At 42.1% G+C, this 25,968-nt stretch overlaps 3 protein-coding genes across 5 annotated transcripts; 2 read left to right on the forward strand and 1 right to left on the reverse strand.

Annotated features, from left to right (window-relative positions):
• The first annotated feature begins 3,270 nt into the window (after positions 1-3,270).
• On the forward strand, positions 3,271-16,923 carry lgi3 (leucine-rich repeat LGI family, member 3). Of its 2 annotated transcripts, XM_062542563.1 has the most exons (10): positions 3,271-3,461; positions 3,865-4,201; positions 6,975-7,046; positions 8,681-8,752; positions 10,828-10,899; positions 11,011-11,082; positions 11,381-11,550; positions 12,125-12,289; positions 13,364-13,454; positions 13,681-16,923. In XM_062542563.1, exons 2-10 carry the CDS (start codon positions 3,960-3,962, stop codon positions 14,408-14,410), a joined length of 1,686 nt encoding a protein of 561 aa, XP_062398547.1. In that variant the 5' UTR covers positions 3,271-3,461; positions 3,865-3,959; the 3' UTR covers positions 14,411-16,923. The 2 variants fall into 2 exon arrangements, with proteins under 2 accessions (XP_062398547.1, XP_062398545.1); XM_062542561.1 differs by lacking the exon at positions 3,271-3,461 and having other exon boundaries at positions 3,750-4,201.
• An 861-nt stretch (positions 16,924-17,784) lies between these two features.
• LOC134088557 (THAP domain-containing protein 1-like) lies at positions 17,785-20,665 on the reverse strand. Its single transcript, XM_062542565.1, has 2 exons — positions 20,370-20,665; positions 17,785-19,225 (listed from the first exon to the last, which is right to left on the reverse strand). Exons 1-2 carry the CDS (start codon positions 20,435-20,437, stop codon positions 18,277-18,279), a joined length of 1,017 nt encoding a protein of 338 aa, XP_062398549.1. The 5' UTR covers positions 20,438-20,665; the 3' UTR covers positions 17,785-18,276.
• A 237-nt stretch (positions 20,666-20,902) lies between these two features.
• Positions 20,903-25,964, forward strand: chmp7 (charged multivesicular body protein 7). Of its 2 annotated transcripts, none has more exons than XM_062542566.1 (11): positions 20,903-21,102; positions 21,365-21,649; positions 21,813-21,984; positions 22,105-22,290; positions 22,977-23,110; positions 23,451-23,499; positions 23,862-23,981; positions 24,567-24,665; positions 24,782-24,839; positions 25,098-25,334; positions 25,649-25,964. In XM_062542566.1, exons 2-11 carry the CDS (start codon positions 21,369-21,371, stop codon positions 25,702-25,704), a joined length of 1,392 nt encoding a protein of 463 aa, XP_062398550.1. In that variant the 5' UTR covers positions 20,903-21,102; positions 21,365-21,368; the 3' UTR covers positions 25,705-25,964. The 2 variants fall into 2 exon arrangements, with proteins under 2 accessions (XP_062398550.1, XP_062398551.1); XM_062542567.1 differs by having other exon boundaries at positions 20,903-21,093.
• The last annotated feature ends 4 nt before the right edge of the window (positions 25,965-25,968 follow it).

The raw sequence follows: 25,968 nt of genomic DNA on the forward strand, positions 1-25,968 counted from the left end.
GGGTTTAAAAAATGGTTGCTTATTTTGTATCAAAATGCCGGTAGGCCTATGTATTTTTGTAAAATAACAAACTGCCAAATATTTTTGGTGAAACCAATAGCCTACTTTGGGTGATATGATGACCTCATAAAAGTGCAAAACAATGAATGTAGCCTCTGACTGGCGCTGATTTAGTAATTTGGCCAGACTTGTGATCAAAATATTGAGATTCAGGAGGGTGATCCAGTGCAAGACGAGTAATGTAGGTACATCACACAGCACACTCCCTGTCTCACACCACTCTAAGGCTCCGTTCGAATCGGGTAAAACTGCTGCCTTCTAAGATATCTAACTATCTGCTTGTTTTCGGTAGAACTTTGGAACAACTTGTGTTCTCCAAAGCTGAAGATAGAACAAGGCACCATTCTGAGCAATGCTGCTGGGCAATGTTCCTGAGTATTGTTCTGGCACAACAATTTAAAGGTTTTGGTGGTCCAACAATGGACCATGCTACGGTTGGGAAGCCGCCATAGGCAGTGAAAGATACTGGTGGTCTGATATCTCTGATTTAGCTATCTGAGACAAAAGAAACACTGGCATTCCTCTTCATTCATTTCAAAACTCTTGACAGAGAGACATTGTAGCCTATACCATTTGGCCATATTTTTGTATGGAAAAGATAGTTAAACAATTGAAGATGTGCCTAATTCAATTAAACTGAGTAAGCTATGTGCTATATATCTGGAGTTACAAGGTGATTTGACCATCTAAAAAACATCTCCATTGTCTCATGTCTTCCCCCATCACTCACAGTAGGTTATCTCTTAAGATGGTATAGGCCTAAAAGGGAGAATATCTGGTTTAATTGATGCTGCATTAAGCCGTCAGTGTATAAAGCCTAGGACTAGGCTATTTCTTTAACAAAATATAGGCTATAGGCTACTATTGAATCAATAGCCATACGGTTTCCAACGCGAACAGTGTTGCTCAGAAACATAATGACACCTAGCCATCACTCATCCATGTGACGAGCAAAACAGGCGGGGATGTTTTCTGGACTCTGATGCTGCTGGCGGTTGAGGTGGTCGGTCAATCACCTGCAGCCGCGGGGATTTTCCTGAGAACATGAACATGGCGGCACCTGAAGGGAAGCGGGAAACATTTCACATCCTGTTGCTTCCCGGCACATAGCGCCAAAGAACGCGCAGCGAACGTAGTACTAAACTCAACCAGATGTGCAAGTGAAAGAGACAGGGCCTCTTTTACTCCGCCTGGCCTCGGCTCGTGTAAATAGGGATGGTGTTTAAAAAGTGCCTTTACATGTGATTTTCTTATTTTTAGAAATACTTACAACGACGCATGCCTATATGACGCACCACGGTGGGCCCAGTTCAACATCACCACACACACCACAGGTGACTAAAGGAAGTATGAATGTTTGAGAAGTTTAATGAACAAATATTTTCCGAATGACTCTAGAAAGTAACGTAGTTAGTTATAATATTGATTCCTACTGTAAGGTTATGTAAGCTTACATCTTTCTCCTTATGAACAAATGCCCTGTATGAAAATCTTTTCCCTCTGGCAGAGAAGCAGACATTTCGAAAGCAAATGAGCCAGGTCCAAAAGCACATCTGTTAATGCTATGCCTGTGGGATAACTGCTGAATATGCAGAAGAGTGGGCCAGTGCTTGTTGGAACACATGTCCTCTATGATTTTCACTTACTTGCTCTCATAGCTCTTGTTTCTGTCAAAAGCCTAACTGAAATAGGCTAATAGGCTAACAGTTGTAAAACGTAGCAGGCTTAGGCCTACATTTTTCTAATATCCAAAATGTGTTAGTAGGCTAGTCGATGATGAAACGTAGTTTTCATTTCGGACTTCTTTATTTGATAGAAATCTCTATGAAGATATAAAAAATATTTACCGGTATGTCAAGCAAGGTGTCACACACACACACACACACACACACACACACACACACACACACACACACACACACACACACACACACACATACACACACACACACACACACACACACACACACACACACTCACACACACACACACACACACACACACACACACACACACACACACACTCACTGAGAGGGAGAGAGAAACCTGACAAACAATGGCTATTTGTCTTTTCTAATGAAAAGCTTCCCATTTTCTACAGTCCTATGCAGTAAGCACACTTGTGAATTTGCACAGACATGCTGTGTGAGTAAATGTGAGGGGAGTGTGCCAGTGTGGAGCTACTTGTGACAGTAGTCTCGTTGTGCTATGCGGTAAAGGCTGCCTGTGCCTGGTACAGCTGGCGTGCTCCTGCTGGGCTCATGCAATCTGTACCTATCTCATTGCTGAGGAGACAGTGCAACCTATTGGTAGCACTGTGCAATGGCTTTTGACACAACTGAAAGATACATTTCACAACGCCTGAGCACAGTAAATGTGCGTTTTTTCGAAGTTATGTCGATTTGCCACGACTGATTTGAGGATCTCTGTATAACATGAAGAAGGTGAAAGAAATGTACTGAAAATTATAAAGCTTAAATAGTGTCAAGTTTTTCAACAAACATTAGAGACACTGGTATTTGCGGGTAAAATTGGGTCAGTTCTGCTCTTTGTTTGCTACTAAAGCATTCAATCTACTTTTCTTTACATCATTTGTTTACCTTTCTGTTTTTGACACGGATCCTAATGATACAACCATTGGGCGGTAGGCCTATAAAGATAACGCTTCCTTATGGGCACTCATTTTGGTGTACACCCCAAAAGCATTGAAGGGTTAAATTAAACCCTTAATTAAAGTAGGCCTAAATAAATAGCCCATTTTCATGTAAAGGGTTTTGTGTTGCCTCCTTGCTTTGCTTTACCTGACCTCATCTACATACTGTAGTCCACAACACCTTCCCTCTTATCTCTTCTCTCCACTCACTGTTCAGGAACTCTGCCCTCTAGTAATGTTCATTCTGTGCTTTTCACAACTACTGTGATCTATCCCTTCCCCCTATATGCCTCCCACAAGAAATATGTGAAATGGGAAGACTGGGGGCAGGATCCACACACACACACACACACACACACACACACACACACACACACACCTCCTCCTGCACCTCCCACTTCCAGGTGGCTTCCTCTGCACCCCCACCATCCCTTTCATCATCCCTCTGCTCTCCTCCCTGCCTCTCTCTCTCTCTCTCTCTCTCTCTCTCTCAGGCTGGATGGTGGAGTGTTGGTCCATGCGATGGTTAATAATTCAGTGTCAGCCGTGCAGTGCACACAGGTCTGCATGCAGCAAATCGCAGCCTCGCTCCTGCAGTCTGTGCTTTGACAGCTGCACCGTGAGGAGATAGAGGGAGAGAGAGAGGGAGAGAGAGAGAGAGAGAGGGAGGGAGAGAGCTAGCTCAGCGTACTGCAGAGCACACACTTTCTCACAGACAAGCTCACAGAGAAAAGGGAATACTAAAGAGGTGGGTACTGCATGCTCCATTTTGCTTTCCTTATGGTAGTTAGATCTCTCAGATCGCCTCTCTCTCTCATTCTCTTTTTTTTACTCCACACACACTCTCTCTCTCTGTCTCTTTCTCTGTCTCTTTCGCTCTCTCTCTCTCTCTCTCTCACACACACACACACACACACACACACACAAATACTCTCTCTCTCCCCTCACCCTCCCCAACTCTCCCAGTCATTCTCTCATCCCCCCTCCTCTCACCTCACAACCTCATATCTCAGGAGTGCAGCACCCTCGCCACCTCTCTCTATCTACTGCAGGATTTTTTCCCTCTCCCATCAGTTTTCATTTTTAAAGCCCAGGACTAACACCTCCTCCAGCCTCTTGCTCATCTTCTTCCTCTTGATCTTCTCATTTAGATTGTTGTGTTTGTCCAGCCACTTCTTGTCTGGACGCTGGCTTTAGGGTGAGTGGAGAGATAGATAGAAGAAGAAGAAGAAGAATAAGGGCCAGCATGCTGGAGGCTGGGCCGAGGAAGGTGCCGAGATGGCCGCAGTGGAGGCAGCTGCTTCCCGCCGCCTCCCTATGGATGCTGCTGCTGCTGCCGCTGCTGCTGCTGGGGCCGACGGGCGGCGAGGCCAAGCGCCCGCCCAAGATCCCCCGCTGCCCCGCTACCTGCTCCTGCACCAAGGACAGCGCTTTCTGCGTGGACACCAAGGCCATCCCCAAGAGCTTCCCCCCGGGGATCATCTCCCTGTGAGTACACACCGCACCTGCCCCAGCACCAGAGCCCTCTGTGTGCTGCTGCTGCTGCTGCTGCTGCTGCTGGGAGAGCCCAGGGCTTTGGCTGTGTTCACATAACACTGGGGAGCTGAGAGCTGTTAAAGTACTTAAGGGTATTTATTCTTAGGGAAGGGAGGACAGCAGAGCTACTGATAAAAGGCTAGATGAGATGTGCGCTGCTGCACTTACTTAATGTGTACTGCTGCACTGTGAGCGTGTGCCAACTCAAGTATTTGCCGTATGTGGAAGTACATCCCTTTGGTTACATTAGAATGTTGCTCTTGTAGTTCATGTATATATCAGATATGTGCGATGCGGGGGGTGAATCATGTTTATCTACCTGAAGTGTATGTAACCAGTAAAACCATAATATATCTTACATTATTCTTTGCTTTTGATAAAGTCACTGACCCAGTAAATCCAACATATCTGTCCATACGAGACAATACAAAGAGAGAATGCCAATGACATGTTTTCTGATGGAATAGATGTCTCTTGGATTTCTTTGTTACATAAGGCATTGACGAAGGGTTGGGACTGACGTTGTCACGTCCTACTTGCTCTGTAAACCATGTCCAGTCTAGCGTGCTGTCTGCCGAAAAATATCGATCAGATTTTCTGCAGGAGCTGAAAAAGTGTTACTTTCAAGAATCCTTTTAGGACTCTGGACTCTGTTAATGTACTCTGCCAAACCACATCAAACAGCGTGATCTCAGATGAAACATTTTCCTGAGTTGAATAGTTTCATTCAGAGACCACCAGTGTGCTTCTGTTCTCTAGAGAACAGTTCGACACTTGGTACCTTGGCTCACATGATTATTCGCTAACTTTTAAACGCCAACACAATGTAGAGCAGTGCACTGCTTGTCACATATAATCCAGACCATACAATGTAGTTGCTCTGACACATAACAAATGAAGTGCTTTGTATGGCAGGGACTGAGAAATGAGTGAAAGAGCTTGGGTTAAGATATGCAGCAGACAGACGTGTTTTATATGGGAAGCCTGCACCACAGCAACAATCCCGACCACTTCTGTGTCCTTCCCTGTGTTGTGACGGACCACTCCAGTGAGCTCAGCTCTGGCTCGCTCATAAAAGATGAGAGATGGGCTCTCTGAATCCCTCTGCCGCAGACCTCTCTGTATTCTTGGAATGAAGTCAGCGAGCTGCTTTGGCTCTGGTTAGAAAGAGAGAGTGCATCGATTGGACCCCACGTACGGGACGAGCGTTGGGACTCTGGGGAGATGTAGTTGTAGCACACAACTACATAGGCCCTCTCCAGCCTACTAATTGGCACCAAGGGACAGTCTGTTCAATCTGATTTTTTTATAAACAGCCTAGGAAGCAAATTTAAACCCTAAAATCAGAATTAATTTGAATAAGCTATTTCTAGGAACAAATGAAAAGCACCAATGCAGAGTAGAACACACAAGTGTGTGCGTATGTATGGGTTCCAGAACTGCAGGATCAATTACATAATTAGTTTAACTAAAGCACCGTAATGTGGATATGGCCTCTTTTTTGCTCCAAGAATTCTTGTGATGGCAAGACAAAGAGTGTGTGTGTGTCCCAGTTTCTGAAGATTAAATGATCCACGAAACTGAAATAGCCAGCGGGAATCAGTGCAAGCTAGGCAGGTAATCACTTAAGAGGTCACATGCCGAATGACCCCGTATAGATGGGTCAATATATAGATATTGTGGACAAACTGTGTGCACACAGACATTTCAGTCCCGGTCTGCTGCAAATTTAAGAACTGAATAGCATTTTTCAATGCTCTAGAATGTATTCTTTGTTAGCTTCAGTTTTGTTAAGCGCATAGGTAGAGATAAGATATGGCATCCAATCATTGTTTGGTAGGATTGTAGGAAAAATATTTGAATAGATAGATTTAAGTGAGATCTTGGTGCTGGTAACGAAGTTAAAGGAACCGTATGTAAGAAATGTATTTCAATTAATCATAAATGGCCCTGATATGTCACTAGACATTAAGAAATCATGCTGATTTCAAATACTTATATCACTGACAACAGTAGTACGGCCAGGATATTGTCATTAAAAAAGTGAAGTTGCAGCTCTCAACTGATATTGATGTTAACATATTATGTCTTTTGGTCTGATGCGCCATGCTCCACCTATCTACTAATCAAAAAGTCAGTGGTGTTTCGGTATCCGGGTTGCCAACTTCGACTCAGGGGGAGGGGAGGGGATACACCGCCCTACAACATTTTGAAAGTGATTGCAGTACCGGTTTTGGCCAAAATCCTACATGCAGTTCCTTTAAAGAGACCCTATGCAACTTTCTCATAGTCATAAAATCGCATAGAAATCGTTGTTTTGCCTGACCAGTTTTATTGAAAACAGTAATATCTCCTCCCGCCCCCAGTGTCCCTATCCGCTATTGCAACTTTGCAGTTTGTTCAGGAGGCAATCGCTCCTTGTTTACATCTGGAAGGCTGAGACACGTAAGGAACAAGAAGAACCACGCTTGCAATTTATATATTTATATACAGTATATAGAAATATACACGCTAAAGCTCTGCAGAGAAATATGCAAGCATAAAACGAGCGAAAACGAAAAACGAAACCGAAACCAGAGATGAAATCGCCAATCCTGCATAGTTTCTCTTTAAGAATGATGATGAAGATGAGGAAGATTATGGTGGTGACAACGACGGTGAAGATAATGGTGGTGGTGGTGGTGGTGGTGGTGATGATGATGATGGTTGACTCTCTGTTTCTCAGGACGATGGTGAACGCTGCCTTCAGTACGATTCCAGAGGGAGCATTCTCTCACTTGCACCTGCTCCAGTTCCTGTAAGTCTTCCTGACATCCCTCCTTCCTTGACTTCTGTGTGTCTCTCTTCCTAAATCCCCTGTTTGCCTCCAAATGCTGCCTGCACAGTTAAATGTTTCATTTCAAAAGTTGATTTGCCCCAGGGATTCCTTGAACAGGATATTTCAATCTCAATGGGTTCAATAAAGAATAAGTTGATAAACACTTCTGTGCGCACCTCCTGTCAGGGACCTTTGGAGTGCCATAGTTAAAGGCACTATGTTTCGGTGGCACTGAAAGGCCACACCTCAATGACAAATAGGACAACACAATAGCAAATCAAAAATCACAAAGGCAAATTACAAAGCACAACAGTGAATCAGAAATCACAAAGGCAAATCTCAAATCACAACAGCAAATCAAATCACAAAACTCCATGGTAAGAAGGAGGGTATCACAACGGTAAAAAAGTTGTGAGTTTTGATTTGCTATTGTGTTTTGCCTTTTGTGATTTTTGATTTGCTATGGTGTTTTGTGATTTGCTATTCTGATTTCCTATTTGTCGTTGTGTTTAGAAATATCAATAGAATGTGAAGACAATGGTTTTGAAGTAATGTCCAAATTACCCATGCTCTGTTTTGCCTATCCACTGTTAGCATGCAAAACAGCTAGCGTCTGTTATGATTTCTCTGTGTACCACATCAGGCTGTATTAAATACAATGTAAGTTAATGGAAGAGTGTTGTGGCTGCACTCAAGACAACTTGAAGTCTATGGGACTCCACATAGTACCTTTAACCTTTAACCTTTAACCTTTAACCTTAACCTCTGGTGCTCTGTGTACTCTGGCTCTGTATCAGTGACAGTGTCAGTGTCGTGTCCCAGCCAGAGTCAACGTCATCTGCCATTACGAACTCCCATCGCCCCCTCAAACAATGGGCTGTCTGTTCACTGTCCACATGGATCATTGAGAGGCTCAGTGTGTTTGTGTGTGTGTGTGTGTGTGTGTACCTTTGCCACTGTGTTTTTTTCATAGTGTACTTGCCATTCTGACGCTGGTCAGTCATACTCTTGTCCACTCTGCTGTAGATAGCCAGATATATTCCTATGCTCCTGGGTCATACAATGCATCTGCACCATTTACCTCAAAATACTTTTCAAAAGTTTTTTAACATTTTTTTGTAATGTTTTTCTCCAACCCTGTGAGACATCGTTTGAAGAGTTAGAGCTCCTTGAACTCACACTACACTGCATTCTTTGCAGATGTGATTTGCATAAATCTCATAAAGTGTGTTAGACCATGCGAGCGCAGCGCTGCTCTGCTCTGCTCAGTGCTCTCTCCCGAGGGACTGCATTGCGATTTCTTTTACAGGGAAAGAGGGAAACAGAAGCTGACATAACCACTCCCTTTTTCATTAGAAAACGAGTCCCCTTTGTAAGCAGACAAGGCAATAATCGGGACTGTACATGAAAGCTCATGTACCAGTTATCGGAGGGGTCATTTTCTGCACCGCATCTACTGTTGCTGGAAATATCAGTGTGACACCTGTTTACACTCTGCACACACTGTTAGCGCTCATATAAACAAGAAACAAGAAACCCAAGATTGACTCCCTCTCCCTCTCCCCCCTCTCTCTCTCTCTCTCTCTCCCTCCCTCTCTCCCTTATGTCTGCAGATTATTGAACTCAAACACATTTTCTTTGATTGCTGATGATGCCTTTGCTGGTCTATCACATTTGCAATATCTGTAAGTAAGACATATTTCTCCTTTACTTCCTTTATTAAGTATCTTCACTCACTAAATGCATCTTAGCGTACTCAGTTTTGTTTCAGGTGTGCATATATATGATGTGGAATTGTTTAAAATTAACTGTTTATTAAATATCTGAGAGAAAGTAATGTCTCCATCCATGATGTTATATGTATTTCTGCTTGCATTCACAAACAAGAAGGTTGTATAGAACACTGATCAGGGGTATCTCCAGCTTGCTGTTACCAGCACTCCCCCCTCTCCACTCTGGTGAGCTAAGCAATCCCAAGGTGGCCATTTTGTTCACTGGCTTGAGTATGAAGTACAGCCAATGACCTGAGTTGAGGATCACAGATGAACGATGTGCCGAACGACTGCATCAGACCTTTGGTGACATATTAGATCCGTTTGAAACCTGTTTGAGACCTGTTTGAGGCTCGGCTGGCAATTTGGTTTCGGTGCTTGGGGTGGCACACAAGCTTAGCTTAGTGCGGGCGACTTGGCTTGGCACAGGCTCGCGCTGTTGCCCTGCTCTGGGATGCGGCAGTGCTGCCAGCTCTGTCTGGGTGACTCCCCTCTGAGCATGCTGATGAGCTCCGCTCCCTCACATCGGAGGCGGCCCGACACCAGCAGCTCCCTCCAACCACCTCCATCACCTCATGCACACAAGGCCTCCTCACATTGGCAGAAATTGAATGGGGAATAGGAGATTTGGTGTGATGGCCCATTGGCCATTATGGTTCATAATAGCCGTGCCGAACTTGTAATGAGAGCCATTACAACTTGTAAAATGATTATCAAAATAGCCAGCCAGCAACTCCCAATCTCTTCAATTTCACCATTCCTAAACACAAACAGTCCCTTAGCACAGAAACGGATATTTGAGATTGTGATTTTCTTCTTGTTTGTTTGTCAGAGGCTAGCCTTCTGGATAGACAGGGAGCCTATACAGAGAGCTTACTGCTGTTGCTGTGTGTGTCTTTAAATGTGTTTGTGAGGCTCTCTGTAGACATGGGCATGTGTGTACTGTACCCCCATGTTTATAAAACTGCCACCGTTGCAGCACTCTCATTATCCCTGCGCTCACAATTACCTTCTCTTCTGCTCTCACCTCATTACACATAATTCAATAGCTCCGAGCAGAAAGATAATCAATAGATGGCACAGGAGAGAGCATTGTTTTTTTTTCCTAAGTGCTGCGGGTGTTTGTGGGATTGTGGGATGTTTCCGCCTGTTTGCTTACGCCTGCACTGTCTAAGGGGATGCATAGAATCTAATCTGCCCAGCCCTTTGTGCGTGCTAGGCCTTTTTCATCTGCCTTGGCACCAGTGCCAGTCCTCTGCCAGTTTGTGTAGGGGTCATTTCACCTGCAGTGGTTGGAGATGTTTGAGGGGATATGTTTCAATAATTAGCACATTATTGATTAACACCGATTACACATTTAGTAATTAAACATTTAACACTAAATGCTGGAAATTAGTTTGGCTGCATTGTGTAGGACTATTGTATTGAGTATCTTGTGTATTGGATATTCATGTGTGTTCAGTGCTTTTCCACCTCATCTGACCTCTATCACCATCAAGGTCATAGCTGGTCTAACCCTTGGGTCTGTGGCCATTAAAGCTGTTTAAGATGCAAGTGCCATCGCAGGGCGGCTCAATGGCTGCTTGTGTTCCAGTGGCAACGAGGGGAGGCAGGAAAGAGCTTTTAGCGGAAATGAATGTACGAGCATTAGAGTCCTACCCCCACCAACCCCATGTTATTAAGCTGAAAGGTTTAACAAGAAAAATGTAACGCGCGTGGAGAGGGTGCGTGTGGCCCGTCTGCCTCAGCCTGCAATCCATCTCCCACATCTTAATTGGATCTAACAGGCCAGTGACCCCCATATCTGTCAGAGATGAGCTGGGGAATTCGGTCGTCTTCTCAGAGAGTTAAATTAAAGAGAGACCCAAGGCAGAGAGATTCAGAAGAGAATTAATGTTCTTATCGATAAAACCATGTCCTTCTAGGGTACATTTACATTCATCTCTGCCTGACTGCTTCAGCGTATGTCTTTCTTTCTTTCCCCACAGGTTCATTGAAAATAATGACATCCAGTCGCTGTCAAAGCATACATTCAGAGGACTAAAATCCCTAACGCATTTGTGCGTATATATATTTATATATTCCCTTGGATTGTATGTCCATGTTATGAAAATAATTGTGGTAATAGCAATTCAGTTCACATAATGATAGCCATTTCTTGTCTCTGTCAGATCTCTTTCCAATAATAATCTACAGGGTCTTCCTCGGGAACTCTTCAAGTATCTTGATATCCTCACAGACTTGTAAGTAGTCTTTGTAATCGTACGACAATAGCATCTTTGTCAAAGTGAGTCACTGAGTCTTTCACAGATCTTTTTTCATTAAAACAAATTATGAAGAAAACAAGTACATGGCACATCATTGCTGCTGCCATGAAATCCTTCCACCCATATGGCATACCTCTTACACAACAGATTAAAAAAAAGATTTTGGTTACAGTTAATCACTCCTTATAAAACAGTTGAGTGAAATGACAGAATGATGAACTGACAACTGAATGATTCATGAAGCCCCCGCCTCCCCTCCACTGCCCCTCCCCAGAGACCTGCGCGGTAACGCGTTCCGCTGCGACTGCAAGATCAAATGGCTGGTGGACTGGATGGAGAAGACCAACACGTCTGTGCCAGCCATCTACTGCGCCAGCCCCTTCGAGTTCCAGGGCCGCCGCATCCACGACCTCACCCCGCGGGACTTCAACTGCATCAGCGCAGGTCACACTTAGTGGAGCTACATTGTGTGTTACTACTAGATAGATAGATAGATAGATAGATAGATAGATAGATAGATACTTTATTGATCCCCAAGGGGAAATTCAAGAACAGGGGCTACTAACAGGGGCACTAGTAAATATTTTGGGCCGTATGAGAGAATATAATATTAGGTCTCCCCAATGATGATAATGTTTTAATGTTGTTTTGATATGGTGTAACTCTGATTAGTAAATCTAACGCATGTTTATACAGCCAAATAGATAACCTAATGTCCTGTTGCCTCTACTAACTCTGGGCCAGAATGCACCAAGAGCAGCATAGAAAAGCTGTACCACTCAATGCAAGACCTGCATCATATGTATTAAATCAATGTTACTGATAGATTACTGAGTGAATCATATTTAACACATCAGTTGGCAGTGCCTTTATCGTTATAGTGGCACATGCCACTAAGTAAAACCAATTATTATAATAGGCTACATTGTTCAGTAGGAGGCTACTAAAGTACAATTGCTGGTAACACACACTTCATACTGTGTTCCTCCCCCCCCCCCCCCCCCCCCCCATATGACAGACTTTGCTGTGTACGAGACCTTCCCCTTCCAGTCCCTGTCTGTGGAGTCCTATGAGTTTGGTGGAGACCAGTATGTGGTGTTTGCTCAGCCCAACACTGGAATTTGCACAGTATTTGTGTGGGATCACGTGGAGATGGTTTTCAGGAAGTACAACAACATTACATGTAAGTAGATATTAGATAGATAGATAATTTATTTATTCCGAGGGTGTTACGCCCCACCCTTAGTTGGTCCCATGGGGCAAGCAAGCAACAGCCTGCCACATCTAAGTAGATCGACAGATCTATGCTTTATTTATTCTGAGGGAAATTTAGGAGTGCAATTGTCATACATTACTTAGATGCTGCTATTTCACTTGAAGATAAAGTATCTAAGACTTGGGGGCGCTGTGGCGCAGCAGGCTACAGCGCCCGTACCATGTACGGGTCTGAGTACCCACGGGGACCCAGGTTCAAATCCAGCCTGCGGTCATATCCCGACCCCACCCCATCTCTTTCTCCCACTTACTTCCTGTCTAATCTTCACTGTCCTGTATCAATAAAGGCAAAAAGGCCAAAAAAAAAGACTAAGACTTTCCATTCCAAGAGAATTCACCACTGCCCAAAAGGACTTTCAGTAAGAGTTTTCTTTTAGTTGTTTTTGATCTGCAGCCTGTACTGTGTTTTGTGATTTTGTTTGTAAACACCAGGAGTCTGTGGCTCCCCAGGTCCTTGCTCTCGTCTCCTCAGGGCACCCACTGAAAGTGACAGTGTGTGCAACAGCCGGCGCTGGCTCTGCCCTGTCTTTTATTGATGTAGTTGCTCTTAGACTAATGGATGTGGCCTGAGACTGACTGAGTGACTGAGTGAGTGACTGACTGAAAGCAGTGGCTGGTCTCTGTGGGAGTGCTACACCAAGAGCACAGAGAGGAGAGGGAGGAGACATCTTACTCGACCGCACAGAGCTACTACATCACTTCCCTTAGACCACGGGAGAGACTGAGTAGCATAATGTATCTCTCTGAGAAGAGATCGTTGCACGACTTCCTCCTCTTAGTGCAGCGGCTATTTTGGGAGGGCAACAGATAGTAGTACAGCGAAGCACAAGTTTCTTTTGGTAGGATTTACCTCTCAGTTTAATCAATAATTGATATCGTCCCAGAGCTCTGCGGTTCTTCCTCTGTATGGGTTTTTCTTCCTGATTACTCTGGGTAGATTTGTCATGTGAATATTGCAGCGTGTTGTTTTTATATTTCCCAGCTCGATCAGCGGTCTACTGCAAGCCCGTGGTTATCAACAACACTCTCTACATGGTGGTAGCCCAGCTTTTTGGAGGATCCCACATATACAAGTGAGCTTATCGGCCTACTTGGTTTTGAGAACACGATTCTCCAACTCTGTCACAGTGAATGAGTTGTCAACTACAGATCCTCACTCCCATATTACAATGTTAAAAAAAAATTAAGAAAGTGAAAAAAGACAATTCCATGCAGGAGAGATATTATTACTCTCTACTTTATTATATTATTAGAATGTGAATGTTGTAGTTTATTCTTTTTGCACCATTTTGTTTGCAGATGGGAGGAAGGCCCTCTAAGATTTGTGAAGATCCAAGATATTGACACAACCCGTGTCCGTAAGCCTAACTTTGTGGAGACCTTCCAGATAGAGGGGGATTGGTACTTTGCTGTGGTGGACAGCTCCAAGGCAGGCTCGACCAGCATCTATCGCTGGAACAGCAACGGCTTTTACTCCCATCAGTCCTTGCACCCCTGGCACCGCGACACCCATGTGGAGTTCCTGGAGGTGGAGGGCAAGCCGCGGCTTATCCTCTCCAGCGCCTCGCAGCCCCCGGTGGTCTACCAGTGGAATCGCAGCCAGCGCCAGTTCGCCTTCTACTCGCAGATCGCCGACACGGCCGACGTGCAGATGGTCAAGCACTTCTGGATCCGCAAGGTGCTCTACCTGTGCCTCACGCGCTTCATCGGCGACTCCAAGATCCTGCGCTGGGAGGGACAGCGCTTCGTGGAGATCCAGACGCTGCCGTCGCGCGGCTCCATGGCGGTCTACCCGTTCAGCGTGGGCCTGAGGCAGTACCTCCTGCTGGGCAGCGACTACTCCTTCTCTCGGGTGTACCTGTGGGACGACCTCACTCAGCGCTACCAGCCCTTCCAGGAGCTCAACTTGCTCGCCCCGCGGGCCTTCAGCCTCATCAACGTGGACAACAAGGACATCCTGCTGGCCGCTAGCTTCAAGGGAAAGACCCTGGCGTACCAACACCTAGTGGTGGACCTGAGTGCAAAGTAATATGTTGCTCTGAAATTAGCTGCTGCTGCTTGTGTATAAGCAAAACTTCATGAATGCCAGAGGTTTTTTTTAAATGTGGATTCCCAAAGATATCAGAATAGGCAGGTTTACATATAACATGGGTCATTTTTATTTCATAAGTGTGGAATTTTTAGTCATAAGTAAGTTACAGTGATAGATGAGGGCCGCAAACATTGAACACTTTTAAAAAATGTCCACCAAAATGTAACACTCTAAACCTGAAATTACAACCTATAAAGTTCATGTTTTCTTTGAATGGTGAGAAAATATATGCAGGATATTCTCTTGTTCCTCTACTTTGATCAGCTGTATATGTTGTAGTGAGCAAAGATTATAAATATAGCATAACCTATGATCAATGTTTTTTCATCCAAATGAAATGGTCCTACCGGTATTTGGACATTTTACTTTGCATTGTTGAAAGATACCATTTAATACATTTCACTCGAGTATAGGCTTCTGTACATGTTTGGAAGTACATCTGTCATGATTTTCAGCCGATCTTTGAAAACTAACATTTTAGTAGATATAGGTGACATTTTAATAGTGACTAATTAAAAATGCACCTGAATGTCCTGCTCAGGTGTGTAGGAATAAAGTTAGAGGTGTATCTTACAGCTACGTAGTCCTTCAAACTGCCCAAGCTCACACACTTTCGAACTTGAATACACAAACATGTAACATGGTAAAATGGACTGGTTACCTTCACACAACGCTGTATACATTCTTAACATGAGTTTGAAAGTCTGAAAGCATCGTCAGTATCCGGAACTCCTCTTCTTGGGGAGAAAGGACACATACCATTGGAATGCTCATTGTCTTCTGTTGTGGCTCTTGCCAACTATTTATATTGATTTTAAAAGCATGTAGCTATTAGATGCAGTGCTATCACTGGTTTAATGACTGTTACAGGAGATTAGATATGGTCATTTTTACTAACATTCATTTACCAAGTGCTCAAATGACCAAATATATAAAGGTCTATTTTGGATTATGCCTAACATGTAATGGAAATATTTCATCAATATACTGTGATCTGCATGCATGGCTTAAATGATATATGCTGTCAGAATACAATTTTGAAAGACCCATTTGAGCTGAAGGAAATTACTTTATTGTACCATCACACTTTTCTTTGGTTTCCACACTTACAAAAAAGAAGTAACAAGCAATATGTCTTTAAAAGTCTAAAGACAAATGTGTATTATTTGTTTTGCTCTTTGTTCTTTGAGGTGGTTAGTAGTTTGACATTAGTGCAGTTTATTGGCTGTATGTTGATAGAGCACTCTCACCAAGCATTTTAGTGTATGCGAGTGAATGTGTAGTATGGAAATGTTTGCAGTTTTTTCTGTCTGGAATGAAGACTGTTTTCAGAATATTTTTGGTGAAGAGTATTTTCAGACTATTTTTGATGCCAGTTAATGTAGTGAAACTATTTGTGGCTTAATGTGGTTTCTTTGCATAGAATGACACATTAATCTTAATTCCACTTTGAACAAACACATTTGCCTTCATTGTGTATCATCATAAGGCACATACTGTATGGTTTTTTTTGCCTTAAAAAAGCACCGTGCTTTGTGAAAGTTTTGGATGACCTAGAATCTTACGTATGGAGATGTGACAGTTGCCAAATTTTGCTTGGAAAACACATTAGGCTGCCCTAATAAGTATATACAGTAGTTCCACCGCACGGCTACATGTGTAAGAGAAGGACATACTGGAGCACACAGATGGTCAAAATGGTTAATAAGAAAGTTGCGTAAAAGCTGGACAAATGTTTTGATCTAAGACTGCATCCTCATCAGAGTCGTCATCATCAGACAGGAGAAGATTTAATCATACATTGAAACATTAGTCCAGTCTTCATGCACCTTTTTAATTCTGGTGCCAGTTCTCTCTTATATTTGAATATTATCCAGTTTTGGTCCACCAAACCTCCATTCTAGGAATACGCTGGCCAAAGTTAGGGGAGAGTGGGAAGCAAAATTCAGGGAAACTGCACAAATTGGGAATTCTATGTGAATATGCAACTGTGCAAGAAAATGAATAGCTTCCCCTTGGAATTATACGGATCAGTTTTTTGGCATTAAAGAGAGGAACACTGATATGTGAAACAAGTCTCCTTACACATGTAATGCCTCAAAATATGAAAACAAAACAAAAAAAACCTATATCACATATGAATATGTAAATACTTGAAATGTTCACAGAAATATCAGATAGAACCTTATTATTCCAAGGGGCATGATGATATGCCTATTGTTATTGATATGCCAAACAGACCCTTTGCTAATGCTTAATTTGGTCACATGCTCATATTTACACAATATGCACCTTTGTTGCCCTCCTGCTATATCAGAAAAAAGATGTGTGCAATTTTTGTTCTACTGCAGATTGTTCCATAGATTGTGCCTCTGAAATGCAACAGACCGTGTGTTACATGATATAATTCTGATATAATTTGTCAACTAATAAATTTGTGCTGCACCATGTCATGGCAATGAGTCATTTCTAATACCAAAAACGTGACCAAGGAGGAACATTTGATTATCAAAATAATACCCAAGGGCAAATGGCATTCTTGAATTATAGACTATAGAGGGAATCATGCTTTGGAAATGGTGATCATCAAAAAGAAAAGAAAAAAACAACACACAGGCTTCCTTCACCACACCAAGAGATTGGTATGGTTTTATTTCATTCTCATTGAGCTCAATGCAATTCAAACCAGCTAATAGGCTAACTGAAATAAAACCATGTCAATCTCTTAGTATGGTGAAGGGTATGGTGTTGATGTGGGGTTATTTTAATTCCAAAGGCCAAGGGGACTTTATGAGGGTGCATAGTGTCCTGGATCCATGAAATAACTGGCCTTTAAAAATAAAAAATCAGTCCCCCACATCTTATGACTATCATACAAAAAAAATCAGCAAGATATCTTACTTATTTGCTTAATGTAGTTTTGTAGCTGTAGTTTTGAGGGGTTGTTATTTTTGTGGTTATGTAGTAACTATTACCTAAAGTGTCTGAATAGTAACAGTGTAGTATTTATTGTTACCTAAGCTCTCCTTTGCATTACGGATTGGATGTTATACCTCATTTTGTCAAATCGCTTTCAATAAAATCATCTGCTCAATGAATAGTTAAAAGCACATATGGTTATGGTAATGGTATTGGTGGTATGGTATGGTAATGGTATGGTAATGGTATGATAATGGTATTGGACAAATGCTTTTGTCCAAAGCGAGATATAAATAACAACAATACAATAGTTACATTTAACGGTAAACAATTAAAATAATAATAATAATAACAAATATGCAATTTATTTATATATATAAACAAATCTTTATTACTGCAAGTATCTGCATGGGAAATGAACTGATCATATCTATCCAGCCATACAATATGAATAACAATCTAACTAGTTTTGGAGCAACTGTTGCATGTGGGACCAACTGTACAAGAGAGAAAGGCTGTCTCAACAGAGACATATAGCATCAGCAGGCAAACCTATGCTACAACTTCTGTAACTTAAAAGCAAGAAAAAAGTTAAAAAAAAAAAAAAAAACGTATGATGATGCATTTAATGTTTGTTTGAAGGCATCTCAGATAAGACCAACTAGTCTTTGTAACGTATCTGTAAACAGGTAAATCATCTTACAACTTCTCTAGTGTTCAAACAGAATCTTTGTGAGGAATGCACTTCAACAGATGTTAATAACTGAGTCACCAAACTGGACTTGTCAAGAGCTGTGCGGCCCTAAAATGTCCATGCTATTATAGCATTTGTCAGTATAAAGCTTAACAACTGATCAAATTATGTCCAAAACGTATAAGACCCATTATCCATTTGCCATTTGAGATGCCGGTATAAGAACCCAACTTGGATCTGTTGGCTGTCCAGCAAAGGTTTCCACAGAGCTGCTGTTGGGTGTTACTGAAGCAACAACCATGTTCGAGCCAGAGTTGGGGTCCTCCCTGACTTGGGTATCAGGCTTCGGACTGGATCCATTTTTGCTGTTAGGTCTACACCATGTCTTGACTGTTGTAGGATGCGGCAGAAAGCTATCAAAGCTCTGACGGACAAACCGGTAGGCTTTCGGAGAAAGAGCATAGAGAGTGGTGGAAAAAGATTTCAAAGCTTCAGACATACCGGCAGATTTACTCTTACACTTGGACCTGGTAAGGATTTCTTTGGCAACTCCTCCGAAAGAACCCTCCATTATACCATTACAACTATTAGAAAACAACAACTTCTTTTTCAAATCAGTTGCAAGTGAGGAGAGAGATTTCACTTTTTTTCTCAGTCTTCTCACTCTCTGCTGTTCAATCCTCACTGTCCTTCTGGAAGAAACTAATTTAGTTTTAACATTCAAGAGTTGCGCCTGTAGACGTCCAGGGGAGTTTTGGAGTCCAAGGGAGTTTTGGGGTACCGGATGGCCGTTAATGGCTACTTGTTCCTCAGTTGTAACTGGATCTGCCCTGACAACAAAACTCAAATAGTCATGATCATGGTTGACGATATGAATTTCAGCTGGTACGCCAGCACTGGGATGGCTTATTTTGATATTCAGACTGTTTCTGGTCGTCCGCGGCTTGGGCTTCGAAATGTGGCGTGGGTAAAAAATGGTTGGAACTGCATAGCCAGTAAGGCCTGCTCTGAAATTTGGTTTGAAACAGTCTGGCGCAAAGTGGTCAGAACACAGGGAAGAATATTTAGTTGGGTACCAATCCACTCTGTTAACGTTGCGAATCCATTGCTTCAGCCGTTCTGGGTCACGGAAAGGGAATCTGAGAGGAGAAAAAAGGACACCAAATTCATATCGTTCATACTGTTTCCGTTCATAGTTGTGGTGCTGATATACAGTGCCCTCCAGAAGTATTGGAACACATGCTTAAAGTCAAATATAAAATCATTAATTCTCATTGAGCTCAATGCAATTCAAACAAGCTAATTAGCTAACAGCTAATAACTGACATAAAGCATGCCAAACTCTTAGTATGGTGAAGGGTATAGTGTTGATGTGGGGTTTTTGAATTTCCCCTTGGAGATCAATAAAGTATCTATCTATCTATCTATCTATCTATCTATTTTAATTCAAAAGGCCAAGGGGACTTTATCAGGGTGCATAGTGTCCTGGATCCATGAAATAACTGGCCTTTAAAAATAAAAATAAAAATCCTCTATGGAAATTCAACATGGGCGTTCCAATACTTATGACCCCTGTATTTTAAGGAAAACGTTGATTTATTTACAATACATTATTCATTGACAAAGAAAATTGATGTCCTTCAAGGTTGAATATATCCTCATTGTTTAATTTAAGGCATCACGATTTCCAAATCAATTTCCAAAAGATGATTTGATATTTAACTTTAAGCACGTGTTCCAATACTTTTGGAGGGCACTGTACCTGTACCTTGCAGGCCCACTGCAAGGAGTCCTCAAAAAGTTGAATTTCGTAAAGGGTTAACACAAACAAACTGCCATTGGTGGATAATATTTGAGGGCGGTAACAGGTATGCGATGTTTCTGAGGGTGCAAACAAAAACTGCATTGAAGCTGCTTCAAGGTTTTTTGTTTAGTTGTACAATGAAAGCACAGTTTTATAGTTATCTATGTGTGTTCATTCTAGGCTCCTTTGCTATAATTTTGGTCACTGTTGTCATGACCTATTTGACGTTTTTAGAACACTAAACAGGTTACAGAAGGTGCCTAATGTTATTCCAGATGTGTTGACGTGTATCACTCCTATGATATATTGCTATTGTCAAATTAACGTGCCTGTTTCGAAGCTAACTGGTAGGCTAGTCAAATCAACTAAAACTCGGATATAGTTTGCACCTTCTTATGAAAGAATAGATCTCAGAACAACCACATCTTCTAGTAGCCATAATCTGTAATGGTAAAAATATAACTTTGGCATTAACTTACTTGAAGAAGCTGATTTTAGATGAGCCGCCCGTCCTATTTGAACATTTGACTGCCACACAGCAAGGCATGTTAAAGCATTAACAGAAAGGTTAAACTGCCAAAGAAAAACACGCCTTGATGAAGACCAGTCAACCAAAATGAAACTACGTTACACACATTGTAGTGATACCACAAACTCGAAAGTCATGCCCAATCTGTCTACCCGTCTCTAAAATCTTCAGCGATAATTTACAGAAATACGTATCAAAGAATCGAATAGTGTGAAGTTGTGAAGGGACAACTTGGCTTTTTCTTGTTGTCTTCCGGGAGTAAAGACAACTTCCGGGTCGGTAACGTCTTGATTAAAAATATAACTGACTGGATGTGACCCTTTCTCAAGATGTAAAATTCACTTATCATCCGTCATATTCAGCTGAGTGGACAATTAAAAAAACATCTAGATAACTGAAAAACTGTTGTATCATAATTGATTAAATCAGTCATATGTCATATGTGTAGTTATGTTCCGGGTTAATGGCGTTGTCACATCCGCTATTGCACAGGAGTGGTCAAAACATTTCACTTTCAATCTTCACACTAATCGCAAATGTTAAGGGGTTTGCTCTGTGGACTCGTGAACATATTTAATCTAAAATGGCTATAGGGCTATTTGGATGGTGATTGAAACCTTGACCTACCACTAGCGTTACCTTGGCCCTAGTGGTGTAGCGAGCTAGCTACTAAGGTGAAGAAGGTGTGTGTTTTGCTAACAGTTTTTACAGTTACCGACACTGGACTATGCCAGAGACACTTATATCATTTTTAGTATGTTTGATAGAATATCATTAACGTTAACTTAACGTACAGGTAAACGAGTGTTTGTGATAAATGTTAATGTATATTATTGATATACCCACGTATATCAAACTGCAGGGCAGATAGAAAAGTGGGATGTCAGTCTGTTGTATTGGAATTGTATTGTTGCTGCCGTAAACTAATCTTAGCTTTAATTACAGAACAATGTCGAGTTTACCTCAGTCAAAGGAGGATTGCTCTTCCGAGTTTCCCTCAGACTGGGGAGACGATGCACGTATGGCTTTCCTATTTTCGGCATTCAAAGAGAACAGGGATGTCGACACTACAGATTGGGATGGTAAATTGGACTTCTGGACGCCACTAATTGTAAACCACTGCAGACGTCGGGGCGCAGTCTGTGTAAATTTGCACGAACTGAACGAAAGTTTTCGCCGAAAGGGCAGTTCGCCCCTTGGTTTGGGAGTTGTGCTTCAGTCCATGTACAGGTACTGCATATTATTTTTCACACCCTGCTGCACTGCTTAGCCAAGTCCTTCATAGTTAGTTATCGCAAAAAGAGTATAAAGGGAAGCCAATCTCTGCATCCTTTATCAATTGGTAGGCCTTATATATCACCTAGTAAACTATTTTTGGTATTTTGATGTAAAGGAATGGAAAAGTGCAGAAAGAATCAGAGTTTGCTGCAAATGTGGATTCTGGCTGGCTATCTTGGGGAGTTGGCCTTTTGCTTGTTAAGCCACTGAAGTGGACATTGTCCACCCTTTTGGGCAGTGGACGTGTACCTCTGGAAGAATCTTTTGTCGTGATTGAGTTGGTCAAGGTGAGTGTCACTGCCAATGTTAATTATATCAAACACTGGCAACATGTACTGTTTATATCAAAGATCTATAATATATACATTCAGTAATGTAAGATTGTGTCTTGTGTCTATTGTCCATAGGAAAAGGCGGTGAAGCTCTTGGAGACATATCGGTCCTCTCCATTGGCAGACAGGTGTCTGTTGTCCTTTCAGGAGATGAGAACACTGGCCTCCCATGTTTGCTCAGATGAGACCACCCTATGCTTGGCTCTGCTTCAACTGCAGAGGGACAAGCAGGTGACCGTGTCGCTTCATGAAGGTGAAAAGGTGAGTTGATGAATGTGTTTTAATTCTAGTCGGATCACTGGATAGTGATTGCTCAGGGGATTTCTATGACGGCATGCATGGAAGGTCATTTAATTCCAATGGAGCCTCCGAGCCAGGTGTTTTTGTTGTACCTAGTGAATCAGCATGTTACGATGTTGAAGGATCTTGTAATGTTGAAGTTGTAGAAAGAGTTGCCTGATTGGGCAAACAAGACAGTCAGTGTGGGAGTGAAAATGTAAGGAGCAGAATATAACAGAAGATGCTGTCACAACCTAGATTATGCAAATTATCTGGGTAAAGAGCCTTCCGTGCATAAAGTGGATTATTAAATATAGCTCAGGTATGAAGCTTATTGTTAGTAAAGTCGTCCCCTTAGAATTATAAGGTTCTATCTGACTTTTTTGTCAAAATTGAGTTATTGCCACTTTCTTTTCCTGTGACACCTCGAGTTGAAGATGAGGTGATTCTTGTAGTATGCAATTTTGGACGTTACATCTGAAGAAGATAGAGTTTCACAGTATAACTCTATGGTATACCTCTGTGGAATTCTTAGACTTTGACGCTCAGTATCTCAGAACTACTCAGAACGTACTGTAGATAGAGCCTCAGAATTCTAAGGAGTGTGCAAAGCTACAGTAAATTTGTGTCAGCAGTCATCTTTCTCTCTTTCTCCCCCCCCCCCCCAGCTGGTGAAATTCTCCCAGCCTGGCCAAGGTCGTGTGAGCCCTGTCAGTGATGTGGACCTGGGTATCTACCAGCTGCAGTGCAGTGAGAAGCTGCTAGGGGAGAGAGTGGACGCCCTGGGCAAGGAGGCAGACAAGTAGGCCTTGAAGACCACTTTCACAGCACGCCATACAGACTGTCCAAATTTGTCTCACATTATGCTTGGCCAAGGACAGTTTGCTTTAAACATTCATTCATTCAACACTTATTTATTCTCGGAGGTTCATTGAGGGTAGCTCTCATTTTCAATGAAGCAAAGATAGTTTAAACACAAATCCAGGCCTTTTTTAGTTCTAAGGGAGAGGTCATGCACACCATCCCTTTTAAACTGATGGCAGCTTGTTATTTTGCTTAAAGCAAACACAGTCCTCTGGATTGGTTATGATGAAAAGATGAGGCAGATGATAAACCAAATAAATGCTGTTTGTTTTTGACAGATGCAAAGAGGAGGCCAGGGCTCTACTCAGTGAAGGGAAGAAATCTCAGGTAAGTCATCTGACAGGCCTTGGTTTTGAGACCCATTCAAGATGTAGTCAAGGTCTGAGGAAAATCTGAGCTTTCAGAGGCAATCGACTGCCTAATGAACTGTTAATCTGCAAGTTTGTTGCTCAGCAAGAACTATGTTAATGTGGATGTTAAAAAGATAAGTGGGGGGGGGGGGGAAGTGTATTAGGTAAGTAGGGAAAAGAAGTGTATTAGTAGCATATTAGTCTAGTCCCGGGACAGTGACACTTATATAATATAATTGACAAATGTACGTCGCTTTGTTGAAAAAGCATCTGCCAAATGTGAATGTGAATGTAAACAGCCTTAAATGAGGCATGCACTGTGTCTTGCTCCCTGTGCAGGCTCTGAGGTGCCTTAGGGGGAGGAAGCGTGTGGAGAAACGGGCTGACCGGCTTTATGCCCAGATGGAAACTATAAAGGGTATTCTGGACAGAATAGCCCACTCACAAACAGACCGTCTGGTGAGAAAATAATCACATGCTACAGCCATGTTGAACGATAGATCCTTCTGTACTTTAAATGAATGGATCTCTTTTGTTGAACATTCCACCTGTGATTTTTTTTTATTTTTTTTATCATCAGTCAAGGGTTGTTCACACTAGTAACGTTAACTATAACAGTAATAACAATAGTTTTATGTATTTCTAGCTAATATGAATGACAACATCCACACTGCATACTATAACAATAACAACATGAAGAATGATATTGTTGGGAATAGAGCAATATTCAGAACATGACAGCCAATCAGAATCAATCGAATCACATTAAAGAACATGAGAGAGACTTTCCTTGCTATTGCTCAGTGTGGATGTTCATTGTTGTTGTCAGTGTTGTCTTTATAGTTACTTCTGTGGATGGACCTTTATGCTGCTTCTTAAAATCTGCCCTGAAACCCAGTGTGCTTAATAAGTTCCATTGATGTTCCCCATGCAGTGCATTCATTGAGGATGTTGATTCTGAATGGAAAGCGCATTGATTGATGTACAGTTTTACGTTCATGTTGAGCCCTATAAAACAGTACGCAATACCTGTGTTTGTCACAGGTGATGCAAGCATACCAGGCAGGTGTCGCCGCTCTGCGTCTCTCATTAAAAGATGTGACTGTGGAGAAGGCTGAAAGTTTGGTGGATCAGATCCAGGAGGTAAGACCACCTTGTTTTCTTTTTGTTGTTGTTGTTGTTGTTGTTGTTAGTATGAATATCATTTTTTGTCACCTGTGATTATTTTCCCTCTGATCGTCTGTGCTCTGTGTGCTTAGTTGTGTGATACTCAGGATGAAGTCAACCAGACGCTTGCTGGAGGAGCATTGGACACAAGTATGTGTGCTACTTTAAGGCTTGACCACCACCCTAAGGATTTGTGCATGTCATCTGTAAAAAATTATGAAAAACTGGTATGGCAAAAAAAACGGACTTGAAAAATGAATGTATAATTTTGACAGTGTACTCACAATGTTGGCATAATGGTTTCTGTGTTGTATATGGGGGAAAAGAAATTGTACACACTGAAGCACCACAGAATGATTCTTCGTGCTGTGTTTGTTGTACTCAGTGATGTTGTGTTTGCTCCTGTAGCTGGTGGGGACACCGATGAGTTGGAGGAAGAGCTCAAGTCTCTTTTGGAGGAGTCTGCTCCAGATGGACGAGGGGACCTTCCAGAAGTTCCCTCAGGACCCTTACCATCCGGCAGAGAAAAGAGTGTCCTCAACGACGATTTCTTCAACTCTCTACCCAGTGTACCTGACTCACGGTTAAATATCACAGACGAGGAGCTGGACAGGGAGCTGAGTCGCCTCAACATCTCTGGAGCAGGTTTGATTTTCTCGTCTTGATCTAAGCTCTAGGTAGGGTTTTTTTTTTGTCCCAGGTTGTTGTGAGGTTCATTTGACTTTTTTTGTATAGAAGAGTCTAGGGAAAACGAAAGAGGTTAATATGGCCTGTAGGAACAATCTTGTGGAGTTTTTTTTTTTTTTTTTAACAGTGGCATTGGCTGACTTCTATTACAAATGTCTTGGATTGAAAAGGGATCAAGGCTCACCTCATTGTTCCATTCTGTTACAGAACATTTAGTCATCGTTGTTGTCTGTTTAGTTTAGTGTTGACTGATAATACACTTTTCCTAACAGGTGGGCAGCAGAGAGGACCGATCTCACCACTAAGGAAGCCAGAGCCGGCCCAGTGAAGCACAATGAAATGTATTAGTTAAAGTATTAAGCAATCAAACTACCGTCTATTGTATGTTTTGCAATATGCCTTTATTCATGTTTGTTATGGCATGTTTGTGATCTTTTTTTATTTTAAACTAAACGTTTTAAAAGGGGCCTTTTAAAGTTTGTGAAGTGTTACTCTAATAAATGATTACAATTATGATGCCAAAACAATTGATTCTGTGTGACAGAATCATATCAGTTATTACTGAATAAATTCTATGTAAATGTTAAATGGG

Source organism: Sardina pilchardus, chromosome 8 (assembly GCF_963854185.1).
Source record: "Sardina pilchardus chromosome 8, fSarPil1.1, whole genome shotgun sequence".
In the NCBI taxonomy this organism is placed as follows: domain Eukaryota; kingdom Metazoa; phylum Chordata; class Actinopteri; order Clupeiformes; family Clupeidae; genus Sardina; species Sardina pilchardus.

Excerpts from the sequence above, each read along its gene's own strand:
- lgi3 (XM_062542563.1), top strand. The coding sequence starts at position 3,960 with ATGCTGGAGGCTGGGCCGAGGAAGGTGCCGAGATGGCCGCAGTGGAGG. Across the intron at positions 4,202-6,974 it reads CCCCCGGGGATCATCTCCCT|GACGATGGTGAACGCTGCCT; the intron begins GTGAGTACACAC and ends TCTGTTTCTCAG. Across the intron at positions 8,753-10,827 it reads CTATCACATTTGCAATATCT|GTTCATTGAAAATAATGACA; the intron begins GTAAGTAAGACA and ends CTTTCCCCACAG.
- LOC134088557 (XM_062542565.1), bottom strand. The coding sequence starts at position 20,437 with ATGCCTTGCTGTGTGGCAGTCAAATGTTCAAATAGGACGGGCGGCTCA. Across the intron at positions 19,226-20,369 it reads TCTAAAATCAGCTTCTTCAA|ATTCCCTTTCCGTGACCCAG; the intron begins GTAAGTTAATGC and ends TTCTCCTCTCAG.
- chmp7 (XM_062542566.1), top strand. The coding sequence starts at position 21,369 with ATGTCGAGTTTACCTCAGTCAAAGGAGGATTGCTCTTCCGAGTTTCCC. Across the intron at positions 23,982-24,566 it reads ACTCACAAACAGACCGTCTG|GTGATGCAAGCATACCAGGC; the intron begins GTGAGAAAATAA and ends TGTTTGTCACAG. Across the intron at positions 25,335-25,648 it reads CCTCAACATCTCTGGAGCAG|GTGGGCAGCAGAGAGGACCG; the intron begins GTTTGATTTTCT and ends TTTTCCTAACAG.